Genomic DNA, 14,330 nt, shown 5'->3' on the forward strand with positions numbered 1-14,330 from the left:
AAAACAAACGCTTTGCTTCCTCTTTCAAAACATTGTTTGATGAATCATGGGTAACACATTTCAGTAAATCATTTTGGGTAGCATTTGTATGTTGAAGATTTTTATAAATTGTGAATTTTTCCCCATATTCCTCCAGTTTGCTTTATTTTTACAATATTACGCTTGATCTTTATTGAATACGTTCCTCCATTTATTTTTGTTTAACATGTTTAAACAGTTTCGAACCACTGGCCTATATAGCCAGGACGCAGAGTGTTTGACTAAACAGAATAGACCTTTATAGGTGTAATATTCCCTGTGAGGTACAGGGACAGCTTTATCACGTGACCTTGCTGGGAATCTTGAAAGGCATGTCAAACACAGCATTATCAGGCCAACCATTTTTTACAACTGACAAGTTCAATCTGAATCTCTTTCATTCTATTTTCCACAGATATCAATTGTATAGGCCTATAACATATTTTTACAACTGCACAGTAGTTTTCTAAATGAGTGTGCTACACTGAAGAGAAAATAATTGTATGGCTTTCAAGGATATGACTGAAAAGTGTGCAGCAGAGGAGGATTGGCTCATAGTAATCGCTGGAATGGAATTAATGGAAGGGAGTCAAATGTGGTTTCCATACATTTGATGTGTTCGATCCCGTTCCATTTATACCATTCCAGCCATTTCAATGAGCCTGTCCTCCTATAGCTCCTCCCTCCAGCCTCCACTGGTGTGCAGATACAGTCAATACCTCTAAATATACAGTTTGACAATAATACTAAAATCCCAGAAGATTATCTCAAGATTACTTTATTTCTTTATAAAATTGCTTTATTGAGCTGGGGCGCTAAATCAGTTAAGACTTTATTGTTAATTTCCCATCAAAGAAGTAAATTGCAGCATGAGCCTAAGATCTGGAAAGGTCTTCCCTTGCTCAAGGATTGTTTTGTGCACACACGTCTTATTTGTCTCAAGTAGTTGACAGATCCAATTGTCCATCTTATCATTTTAGACATTCTTTGCCTCGCATAAGATATTTTTGTCCCTGGGTCCGGTGAGCATAAGCAATGGATGAGCTGTTCAGATCAGACCCTTAATTACAAGGACATTTTAAATCACACAATGGTCCCGGATAAACACCAGTCACGATCACGCTTACAGCAGTCACGATCACGCTATTTTTCGTTTAGGGAGGGACTGAGACAACCATAGAATTAGGAATTAGAATACTAGAATGGACATGAACCTTCTTATGATGGTCTAAAGGTCAGCCATTTTGGGCAGGGAGTTGGTCAAACATGGTTAGCCAGTGCTGTGATAAGATATTGTGTAAAATAATGAATGTATCTGCAATGTGTTTGTTAGCTAGCTAGCCAGCCAGTTTTAGAGGAATGATTCCATACATTTTTCAAACACAGACCGTTCCATTGACCAGATTGGCGCACATTCAACAAAGTGCTAACTCCCATTCGTATAAACTGGTTAGCATAGCTAGAATACAGAAATCGGTGGTGGCAGTCAACATAATTTTTAACTGTCATGCAGTTGATTGGTGACAATGACATTAGCATGTGTTGGGGTTGACTTCCATACAAGCCTTACACTCAGAGTTGTACCTCAACATAGTGTGAAATACACATTTAAACAATAGCCAAAACTTAGGCTAATTTTCTGGGGGCAATGAGGAGATTCAGTATCTTTCCCCCACAGCCATTTCCCCCACACATTTCCATGGCAATTCCGTTGCTTTGGTCGAGTTCAACTGACCTCTTTACAGCATCTACAGTATGCCAACAATCCATTCAAACAATGAAGTCAATTCACAGCTATACAATGGCTGAAATCAGCTGATGATAGGACTTAGACAAGTTGTAAATGCAACAAGTACTGATATTGTATCATATAAGGGAGTGAATGTTATAATAAGCATTACATGGAGAAAATCAAACCTTTCTGAAATGAAAATGGCTGGCCCTCCCTTCAGCAAAATATATTTTACCTAAACCCTCCATGAACACTTGAAAAAAAAACAAGTGAGCCTCCCCTACACCCAAAATAATAGTTGAAACAAAGTGGATAGCAGAGAACATGTAAAGTATAATGTTACCCTTACTTCTTAGACAGACCAGTATTACATATACAGTTTTAGAAACTGTTCTTTGACCTGTAAAAACGACATGGCAATGCAGGAACTTGCAAGGTTGTGGGTTCGCAGACCACGGTGGACAAGAGTAGGGGTGAAAATATCTCCTTTATAGCAAAAGCATTGCATAAATCTATTATCGTCTTTGCGTGTCCGAGAAAAAATTGCCTTTTATAAATATGTGAAGCAATTCTGTGTAATTTTACATATTAGCAGAATATTGTTTTTATACACCACAAACTACAGAAATTACAGGCTAAGAATGGACAGAGAGATAGGCCTATGTGTTGATCTAATCCTATTCGTAGAAATGCCAAATACGTGTCTTGTTTGCAACGAAACTGTGCCTGTTTGCAAATAATTCAATCTGAGACGTCATTAGGAATTGAAGCGGGGTAATTTCAAAAGTTATGCCTACCTTTCCACGTCAGACATAATAGGCCTACCGACACAGAAAATTGTAAGCTTTACCTGCTGGCTACTCGTCTTTCGTGGCTTAACCCAATGAGAGAAGGTCACAAGTGTTTCCCTAAAAGCTGTCTGGGTTTAAACATCTATTGTACAGAAAGTGAATAGCTTAATCAATTGATAGTGACAGAATTAGATTACTTCCCAAAGCAAAGTCAGCCTCTGAATGTCAAAGAAACTAAACAATGATATCCTCATTATACCACGGAGTCACGTCTTGTTCGGGTATTTTACAGCTTGTTTCTCGCATAAAGAATCACGGACCAAAGCGATGTTATAGATTACTTTATATATATTTATATATATTTATATGCACCATGAGCTGTCCATTTCCGATTGATTGTGCCGCGGCTGCTGCTTCAAGTTTCAGCACCACAATGTAAATTACTCGAATCTGGCTTATTGTGAGGTCAATAACTGTGATAAATACATAATGGGCAAGAAACATATTGTTTTTAATCAAATCTATTATAGTCGTGGCCAGCTATCAAAGTTGACCTCCGGTCCTCCTCATCTTCGCGCTCTCCTTCTCAAACTGAACAGAACATAGACTATAGGCTTATCCGCGCGCATAGACTAGGCCTAATCAAAATGTATTTTCGGAAGAAACCTTTGACTCTCCTCCTGAACTGCCACCGTAGCCCTACACAGAACAGCCATTGGTTAAGCTGCACACAAAAAAAGTTTTTGATCAGCAAGAGTTGGAATATCCATTGCAGTGTGTAATGCAGCCTAGTTTTATTTAAACCATCCCAGCAGCTATTTTAGAAATATAAATATGAACTTTGCTCTATTCTTCTCCGAGCATGCACTTCGTAGCCTATCGCGCATGGATCGTTTGATTGAGACCACATTAAATAGCCTATAGGCACACTTGATATTGCGCGCCCATCTGAGATTCAGAGATGAGGGGCAGCATCGAGCACACGTCAATGTATAGAGCCTAATAAGCAACTCATTCTAAAGAACTGAGAAATAATGACATTTCATCAACTACAAATTACATGATCCCCCTCTGGACTAGATTTATTTTAAACTAAACCCTCATATTGACTGAAATTGAAAAAGCATGACCCGCGTCCTTTTTTCCTCCAGGTAACCATTCTGAACATTTAGATTAATATGATCTCTATGGAGGCACAGATTATCTATGAAATTGACCAGATACTCAAGTAGCCGCTCTAACAATGAAAATAATGGAAGGCGATCGGGAGAAGGCAAGATCAGGTGGCACCATTCTAGCCAATGAAGACAGATCCGCGTGTGAACAACAGTCACAACTCCGATATAAAAGGTTGCATTCCAAACACTTAAAAGACAAACCCTCTCCCCTCAGTCCTCACATTAAGTGGACACTTCTGATGACGTTTCATGACGTCTGACGAGTTGACAATTTTTATTTTATTTTTACTTGCAGGGCAAGGAGCGAGGGGAGAATGAATTGGACCGCTCTTTCCCAGAAATGTGACACTCGTTCATCCCACGGTTGTGTTTTCAGTCATCATGGAACTGTTGTGTGTGCCTTATATGCGCTACAGTCAATTATGATTTCATTTTATATCTTGGCTAGAGGACAACGCATCCGCAGGCATCTAATGTTAGCCATCCTACTATATCTGGTAAATCTAAAATTACAACGGTTAAGTGTGATGTCAGGGAAAGTTATGTGCGCAAGTTAACGTTTCCAAAAGCTAACCAAACAAAAACATCATTACTTTTATGATTGTGTTATGTGTTTGAGCCGTCATCACAATTTCTAACTTGTTTACATTAGTTTTTACTTAAACTTGCATGTTGACTTCTCCATATTAATGTTGGTTTTTAGGTTTTGGCGGACTTTTCTTAGTGGATGTACAATTATGGGGAATTGAATTTTTCAGGCCCGGAGTGAACATAATTCTACACTCGCAAACCCGATCAAAAACGAGGACTGAGGGGCTTACATTGCCCACTTCCCTTTCTTTGTTAATCATTTCGACCAACGACAAAGATGGCCGCGGGGATTCCCCCAACAGAAAAAAAGCGAGGGTAAGTGGAGGAAGGTGTCTTTTATGAGTTTGAAACGCAGCCAAAGTGTTTTTTCTTAAAGATCCCGGGTTGTCACGTGCCCTATTTATCAGTACACTCGTAACAACCTAAGCATTACGACATTTCTATTAAATCACTTGGTAAATGAAAAAGAAACGCCACTTGATGGATAAGATTTTGGGCCCAGTTATCTCTCTCCCTTCGCCTCTTCCTCTCTGACTGGGGCCAATTGTGTTGGCCCTGGTCTGTCTGTCATCAAATAAGGAAGGCCAAATTTGCCAGCAATGCCCAATGAGGGGTGAGGTCATGTTGACTTTGCTCTCAGTGCTGCTGTCCTCAAACGCGAGGTTATGTTTAGCTTTGTTAGCTTTGTTTATTTCTCCTTTAAAAGGTTAGCTTGATGGAATATATATATATATATATATATATATATATATATATATATATATATATATATATATATATGCGAGAAAGGAGGGAATTGATGGCTGAATGGTTAGATGAATGGATCTTGCCCTTCCTGTGCAAATAAAACATTGGAGTCATTCTGTAAACAGGAAGACAGGGATATAAGATATAAGATATTTGTATTTTTTTTTACAATGACCTTTTATTTACCCGGAAAGTCAATGAAGAACAAATTCTTATTTACAACAACAACCTGTTGTTTTGAAAATGTAAACCCATAGAACCACCTGCATGAGGGACAGCAGAAGACTTTGTTGTGAGAGGATCCATGAGTGACGTGCTATAGAAAGGCAGATGAGTTCACTGGAGGGTGATAAACTACTGGCCATATACCGCAGTTTCTGTCTCTCTGAGCCATCAATGTCACTCACTGCACAATTCAGATATGTTCTCCAACCATCTTTTGCCATAGACATGAAATATTCACTTTCCACATTTTGTTGTGTTACAGCTTGAATTTAAATGGATTGAATTTAGCTTTTTTTGTCACTGGCCTACACACAATACCCCATGTCAAAGTGGAATTATGTTTTTCTACATTTTTACAAATTAATTTGCTTAACAAGTAACATAATAAGTTGCATAGACTCACTGTGTGCAGAAATAGTGTGGAACATGATTTTTGAATGATTACCTCATCTCTGTACCCCACACCTACAATTATCTGTAACGTCCCTCAGTCGAGCAGTGAATTTCAAACACAAAGACCAGGAAGGTTTCCACAAAGAAGGCCACCTATTGGTATGTAACCTTTATTTAACTAGGCAAGTCAGTTAAGAACAAATTCTTATTTATATTGATGGCCTACACCGTCCAAACCCAGACAACACTGGGCCAATTGTGCACCGCCCTATGGGACTCCCAATCATGGCCGGTAGTGATACAGCCTGGATTCAAACCAGGGTGTCTGTAGTGACGCCTCTATCACTGAGATGCAGTGCCTGAGACCACAGCGCCACTTGGGAGATGGATCAACCACATTGTAGTTACCCCACAATACTAACCTAATTGACAGAGTGAAATGAAGGAAGCCTGTACAGAATAAAAATATTCCAAAACATGCATCCTGTTTGCAACAAGGCACTAAAGTAATAATGCAAGAAATGTGGCAAAGCAATTCACATTTTGTCATAAATACAAAGTGTTATGTTTGGGGTAAATCCAATACAACACATTACTGAGTACCACTCTCCATATTTTCAAGCATAGTGTTTACTGTAACTGTAACTATAAATGTATTATTTTTTTAATTATTATTTAATTTATTAATTTTTTTACCACTTTTCTCCCCGATTTCGTGATATCCAATTGGTAGTTACAGTCTTGCCCCATCAATACAACTCCCGTATGGACTCAGGAGAGGCGAAGGTCGAGAGCCATGTGTCCTCCAAAACACAACCCTGCCAACACGCACTGCTTTTTGACACGCTACTTGCTTAACCTGTGACCCAGCCGGACCCAATGTGTTGGAGGAAACATCATACAACTGGCGACCGAAGTCAGCTTGCAGGCGCCTGGCCCACCACAAGGAGTCGCTAGAGCATCCCGGCCGGCCAAACCCTTCCCTAACCCGGACAACGCTGGGCCAATTGTGCTTCGCCTCTTGGGTCTCCCGGTCACACCCGGGTCTGTAGTGATGCCTCAAGCACTGCAATGCAGTGCCTTAGACCGCTGCACCACTCGGGAGAGCTATTAAAGTTATTATGTTATCATATAAAGTGTGCATTTTCAACATAGCATGCATATGTGATTGGAGATCTGTGGAGATCTTCACAATTGCTGTAATAATCTGCTCATTTACATTTACATTTAAGTCATTTAGCAGACGCTCTTATCCAGAGCGACTTACAAATTGGTGGATTCACCTTATGATATCCAGTGGAACAACCACTTTACGGGGGGGGGTTAGAAGTATTACTTTACCCTATCCTAGGTATTCCTTAAAGAGGTGGGGTTTCAGGTGTCTCCGGAAGGTGGTGATTGACTCCGCTGTCCTGGCGTCGTGAGGGAGCTTGTTCCACCATTGGGGTGCCAGAGCAGCGAACAGTTTTGACTGGGCTGAGCGGGAACTGTGCTTCCTCAGAGGTAGGGAGGCGAGCAGGCCAGAGGTGGATGAACGCAGTGCCCTTGTTTGGGTGTAGGGCCTGATCAGAGCCTGAAGGTACGGAGGTGCCGTTCCCCTCACAGCTCCGTAGGCAAGCACCATGGTCTTGTAGTGGATGCGAGCTTCAGAATCTCAAACGGCATTGAGCACTTGAACCATGTACTTTTATTGTAATCTCAACTGCAATCCAGGTAATTTGGTTATGCTATTAGATGAAGAACAGTGATTACACATTCATCTGTTGTATAAATAAACAAAATATCTGACATTGTATTCCCATTTTAACTTTTCGGTGCTTTTAAATTGTTAAAAGTGCAGTGATAGACATTTGGGTGACAACTAAACCAAAAATGTAACATTGTTTTTCCATTAGAATGTGGTTGTGCTTTTAGATGGATGAAAGCATAGTGATAACACATTGTAAATTCAACTAACTTTTGGCTTTTTTTTTTTCAGTCTGTGAATATGGTTGTAATCTCATTGATCAACATCTCAACCAAATATTACCCAATTATCCACTTTAAAATGATGTAGTGTGCCCGGTGGGATATGTCATCATATGTCATATGTATCCTCCATACCATTTGGGCATCAGGAAGGGATGGCCATAACAATACTAAAGATTAAGAAATGCTCATATCTCAGTGTTCCTGTTCCTCCTTTAATAGCATTAGCTCTTCCGGCATACAGAATCATTATGTTTTGTGATAGCACTGCTGGCACCATGAATAATTTATTTGTGTAATATATTGTACTAATAAGGCATTATGAGCAAGAAGGGAGAAGGATCATCTGACCATTGTAAGCGCTATTAGTCTTAATTGTGGCTTCTGAGTGAAGGGGAGCAAACCGATTTGATCACTTGAATTTATTTTATAGTGGATTATTATTGGGGAACAGTGGAGTGCTTCCAATCTGTCTCCTCTCTGAACAATCAACAGTACTATAAGGGCAATCTAGAACCAGTCAATCACAGTGAGCAATGATTCCCACTAGCAGGCTTCTCTTCTTTCCCTCCCCAGGCAGACAGTGATAGTTCTTAAAGAGGGGTGGGAAGGGAGGAGGAGGAGAAGAAGGAAAAGGAGGGGTTGAGAGGGGATGGGGAATAATTTATTATATAATATCATTATTTTCAATATTTTCAATGTAGATTTAATCAGGGAATCAGTCTTCATCGGGAGAAATATGTGTGGATGGATGCAAGAAAAGATACATTGAGGAAATAATGTGGTTTGTTTGCATTCATAATTTTGGCAAATGAAAAAGCATCACTGCTGTGTAAATCCCTGTGAGCATTGTGTGTACTCTGAGTATGCTTGCTGAACTGATGCCCATTTCGGTGCTTTTTATCTACATATTAATATCAGGGATCAGTGTAACTGGCAGAGAGCATGTGTTTATTTGCCCTTTGAAAGCAGTGGGGTTTGGCAATGGGTAGGTCCAGTTTGCTCAATTGAACAGTGAGTCACATCCCACTGGGCACAAACTGGTCGAATCAACGTTGTTTCAAAGTAATTTGTCAATATATTGCTGAGTGGAATCTACGTGAAAAATGTTTGTTTTGAGGGTGACATTTTAACCACAGGATTATGTCATCATGGTAACCAATTGACAACACAGACAAACCTTGTATAAAATATGTCGAATTTGTACCTTTTTAAACAATGTCGGATCTGGGCAAACCTCCTACTGGAGGTATCCATTTCGTCTCCCATCCAGGCTTTTAACCAAGCCCAGCCCTGCTTAGCTTTGATATTTGACACTGACAACTGCCAATGTGCTATTGTGAGAAGGTTTTTTAAGCGAGTTGGTGAATCAAGGTTGAAATCTCATTGATCAACGTCTAAACCAAATACTTCCCACATTTCCATATTGAAATGACGTGGAGCGCCAAGTGGGATATGACACGACATCAAACGTCGCATGAATTTGTATTAATTTTAAAATGCATTCATGTGAAATATAGGCCCATATTGCACTATGTTTAGGAGGACTATAATATAGCCCATATGTCGTATGTGGAGAATTAACACAAACACTGCATACAATTCATAGAATACACAATACATTAACCAGCATGTGTAATTAGGCTATGCATGATTGTATCCATGTTCTGGTGCAAGAGGATAACCAAATTTAAATGAGGCTTACTATACATTCATCGCAGTCTGCTTATTGATTTTTTTGGGGGGAAGAGCACTTGACCGCACAGAAGACATCCCTCAGGAACCAAACACCTGAAATGCATTCGTTTTTCCAGTATTTTACTGAAACCCACTGGCGCGTAATCGTGTCATTGGCGCGACTCGCAAATTCATGAATTTTAAGCATTCATATTTTATTAATTACGTTGGAGTAGGGACAGATGCAATAACATTGACACATTGCAATTTACAACAGTAACCTAGCTCGCAACACGTTAGCTTGCACTAATGTCCCTAGACAGTAGCCTAACGTCACAAGAAAATCAAAGTAGTCACAGTGACACGTTCTTTGCAATGACCGAAATAAACTTTCACATTTTACATTGGGCATGTAAGAGCTACCCACTGGGCACACACTTGTTGAATTAACGTTGTTTACACGTCATTTCAAATAAATTACGTTAAACCAACGTGGAATAGACGTTATTAAATATAATTATGTGCCTTAGCCTGTGCACAGTGGGTAGCGACCAACCAAAGTCTAACGATCAACAACCCTTACAAATAGTTAGATCCAATCTCAAGGGGCTATGAATCCATAATTAGACTATAGCCTATTTATCAAAAAGTGTTAATGTTGGCTCATGTGTTTTATGCTGGACATCAACCTCAAGCAAACCAATTATCATCCCGCTAATGTGTGTCATTTGGCGCTATAAATGTTTTGACTAATGTCACCGAATAGCTCAGGTGAATAGCCTACATTAGATACATCCTTGTTGTACATTTGATTTCACTGGTAAGTTTAACTAACTCACCTGTCAACACTGATCACGCACAGGGTCATGATGGAGGCTGTGCAGCACATTACATCCATACCAATGAAGATGTTGCAAAACACCTCCCCAAAAAGCCACTTGCCCCCAGTTAGGTCTGTCACTATAACAAAGGGCATGACAACTATGGCCACGGAGAGGTCTGCCACAGCCAGCGACACAAGAAGATAGTTTGACGGTTGTCTTAATTTTTTCACCACGCAAACCGCTATGACAACCAATGTGTTTCCCATCACAGTGACCGCTGTGATGATTGCCAACATCACTCCGATTATTATCTTCTCTCCACTGCCGAAATCAAGTAGTGTCTCCCCGCACGTATCGTTCCACATGGCTGTTGGACCAGCTGTGACCAGGACGTTATAGAAAAGCTCCAGAGTGCCATTGATAACTTCGGAAACATCCTCTCTCTTATTGGAAGTGGGATCGACGCCCGAAGTATTGAACATTACGAAAACGTGATCCCGGCGGTGATGCAAGGGACACCTCGCCAGTGTACTCCAATTAAGCGCATTCTTGATCAGTAGGCTACGTCTGTGATCTTGGGTCCAGTAGTTTATTGTTTTCCTTTGTAACAAGACAGCCAGTAGTGAGAAACATAAGCCCAAACCTTAAAGCCATGCACAGTCAGAGCGTTTCACCTTCCCAAAAGAGTGATCCGCGCCTCTCCAAATGCGCAAGAAGAGGCGAAAAACAATGATGAATTGTATGGCCAGCATCGAGCTATCTTCAAAGAAATCTTCCCAGAAAAATCACTAAAACGTCATAAAAAACGTTGCATGTTATGCTATTTTTAGGTTGATTTCACAACGCGCTTGTTTCCCAGTGTGGTTTAGGGTAGGCTAATTCGCTGACAGATATACATGCTCCCACGAGCGGTTTAGATCCATCTGCGAACGCTCAAACACGAAAATGTGTTCACAAACATATAAGTCCATGCAAGGTAATTGAATCGTATCAAACATTTTATTACTCATGTACTTAAGGCTATAGGACTTGATGCATGCTATTATGATATATTGTTCGATTTTTTTTCAGCAGGGAAAAAGGATTTAATCAAAAAAGCAAACTGATCATATTTACATAATCTCTAATCTTAATTGAGGACAGTAGGTCTACACTGGTTCAAATTGAGGGCATCAATGTAGGGTACTAGTGGGTAATTAGCCCCATGGGGTAACTGCCCACTCTGTAATTCACTTTAAGACCACATGATGTCACCAAATTATTTTTTCCAAAACCTTCCGTGGCTACCACTGCTCTTGCTCAACAAAAAATGTCCTCTGTGCCATCACAACTTTTGTTGTCACTACAGATCCGGGTTCGATCCTGGGCTGTGTCGTAGCCGGCCGTGACCGGGAGACGCACGAGGCGATGCACAATTGGCCCAGCGTTGTCCGGTTTAGTGGAGGGTTTGGCCAGCCGGGATGTCCTTGACCCATCGGGCTCTTGCGACTCCTGTGGCGGGGCGGGTGCATGCACTCTGATATTCCAATTAATATGTTTTTTTTTTATTAATTAAAAACAACAATTGAAAACCTTTTGCTCCTGAATGTCAATTTAAAGACTGCTGGGATTTAAAGTCTTGCATTATTAAAATAATATTTAGTGCAATTGTACATAATGTATTGTTCGGAAAAGGAACAACAAAGAAAGAACAAAGCAAATGAATGCCTTCAGAAAGTGGTTTGAGCATTTCCCTGTCACTGGGTAGATAATAGGAGCTCAGTTACTGAGTGGTCTGCCTGGCAACAAAGGGATTGGATATGCGCGGTCACGCGAGCATGCCGTTCCTTCTTTTTCTTCTTGAATGAATATGCTATTGTCCGGTTGGAATATTATCTCAATTTTACGTTAAAAATACCATAAAGATTGATTTTAAACAGCGTTTAACATGCTTCTAAGTACGGTAATGGAACATTTTGACTTTTCGTCTCTCGTTCAGCGCTCGCGCGTTACGCCTTTGGATAAGTGATCTGTACGCACGAACAAAACTGAGGTATTTGTACATAAATATGGATTATTTCAAACAAAAACAACATTTCTTGTGGAAGTAGCAGTCGTGGGAGTGCATTCTGACGAAGATCAGCAAAGGTAAGAGAATATTTCTAATACTAATTCTGAGTTTAGGTTGCCTCGAACTTGGCGGGTGTCTGAATAGCTCACCGTGATGGCTGAGCTATGTACTCAGAATATTGAAAAATGTGCTTTCTCCGTAAAGCTATTTTAAAATCTGACACAGCGTTTGCATCCAGGGGTAGTCTATCTATAATTCTTAAAATAATTATAATATATTTTGTCAACGTTTATGATTAGTATTTTTTGTAAATTGATGTGCACTTTCACCGGACGTTTTGGTGGGAATACATTTTCTGAACATCACGCGCCAATGTAAAATGCTGTTTTTGGATATAAATATGAACTTTATCGAAACAAAACATACATGTATTGTGTAACATAATGTCCTAGGAGTGTCATCTGATGAAGATCGTCAAAGGTTAGTGCTTCATTTAGCTGTGTTTTGGGTTTTATTGACACATGTCCTTGCTTGGAAAATAGCTGTGTGATTATTTTTGTCTATGTACTCTCCTAACATAATCTAATGTTTTGTTTACGCTGTAAAGCCTTTTTGAAATCAGACAATTAACGAGAAGTTTATCTTTAAAATGGTGTAAAATAGTTGTATGTTTGAGAAAGTTGAATTATGACATTTTGTTGTTTTTGAATTTTCCGCCCTGATATTTCACTGGCTGTGTCCCGCAGGTGGGACCTAGCGTCCCACCTAGCCCATAGAAGTTAAGGGGGACAAGTTACCCCCTTGTACCCTACTAGTCTAATACAGCAATGGGCCAAGGGCGAAATTGTGGTGTAGATATTTTGGGGTAGAATAGTATAACGGGTCCGCGGGGTATCCCAGATTTTTTATTTGTTTTGTTTTAAAATGCGTTTCACCTAATTCTACAGTTTGACATGACTTATTATGCCTCTTTTGCAGTATTTTGAGGGGTATTTTGAAAACAGTGTAAGTGGAAGGATAAGTGGAAGGCCCCCCAACGCCCCAATTTTTTAAATATATATATATACAGTACCAGTCGAAAGTTTGGACACACCTACTCATTCAAGGGTTTTTCTTTATTTGTACTATTTACTACATTGTAGAATAATAGTGAAGATATCAAAACTATGAAAGAACACATATGGAATCATGTAGTAACCAAAAAGTGTTAAACAAATCAAAATATATTTTATATTTCAGATTCTTAAAAGTAGCCACCCTTTGCCTTGATGACAGCTTTGCACGCTCTTGGCATTCTCTCAACCAGCTTCACTTGGAATGCTTTTCCAACAGTCTTGAAGGAGTTCCCACATATGCTGAGCACTTGTTGGCTACTTTTCTTTCACTCATCCCAAACCATCTCAATTGGGTTGAGGTCGGGTGATTGTGGAGGTCAGGTCATCTGATGCAGCACTCCATCACTCTCCTTCTTGGTCAAATAGCCCTTACACAGCCTGGAGGTGTGTTTTGGGTCATTGTCCTGTTGAAAAATAAATAATAGTCCCGCTAAGCGCAAATGAGATGGGATGGCATACCCTGCAGAATGCTGTGGTTGCCATGCTGGTTAAGTGTGCCTTGAATTCTAAATAAATCACAGACAGTGTCAACAGCAAAGCACCTCCTCCTCCATGCTTCCCGGTGGAAACCACACATGCGGAGATCATCTGTTCACCTACTCTGCGTCTCACAAAGACACAGCGTTTGGAACCAGAAATCTTACATTTGGACTCATCAGACCAAAGGACAGATTTCCACCGGTCTTCTTATTATTGGTGTCCTTTAGTAATGGTTTCTTTGCAGCAATTGGACCATGAAGGCCTGATTCACGCAGTCTCTGAACAGTTGATGTTGATATGTGTCTGTTACTTGAACTCTGTGATGTATTTATTTGGCCTGCAATTTCTGAAGCTGGTCACTCTAATGAACTTATCCTCTGCAGCAGAGGTAACTCTGGGTCTTCCTTTCCTGTGGAAGTCCTCATGAGAGCCAGTTTCATCCTAGTGTTTGATGGTTTTTGCGACTGCACTTGAATAAACTTTCAAAGTTCTTGACATTTTCTGGATTGACTGACCTTGATGTCTTAAAGTAATGATGGTC

General features: G+C 40.1%; 1 protein-coding gene across 1 annotated transcript in view; it reads right to left on the reverse strand.

Moving 5' to 3' along the window:
- Positions 1 to 11,247, reverse strand: part of LOC106585079 (5-hydroxytryptamine receptor 7) — a 36,287-nt gene extending 25,040 nt beyond the window's left edge. Inside the window, exon 1 of the mRNA XM_014170866.3 lies at positions 10,160 to 11,247. Within this exon, the coding sequence (XP_014026341.1) occupies positions 10,160 to 10,626 (467 nt within the window). The 5' untranslated portion in view covers positions 10,627 to 11,247. The remainder of the gene's footprint in view (positions 1 to 10,159) is intronic.
- Positions 11,248 to 14,330: the final 3,083 nt, after the last annotated feature.

Source organism: Salmo salar, chromosome 24 (assembly GCF_965601325.2).
Source record: "Salmo salar chromosome 24, fSalSal1, whole genome shotgun sequence".
NCBI lineage: Eukaryota > Metazoa > Chordata > Actinopteri > Salmoniformes > Salmonidae > Salmo > Salmo salar.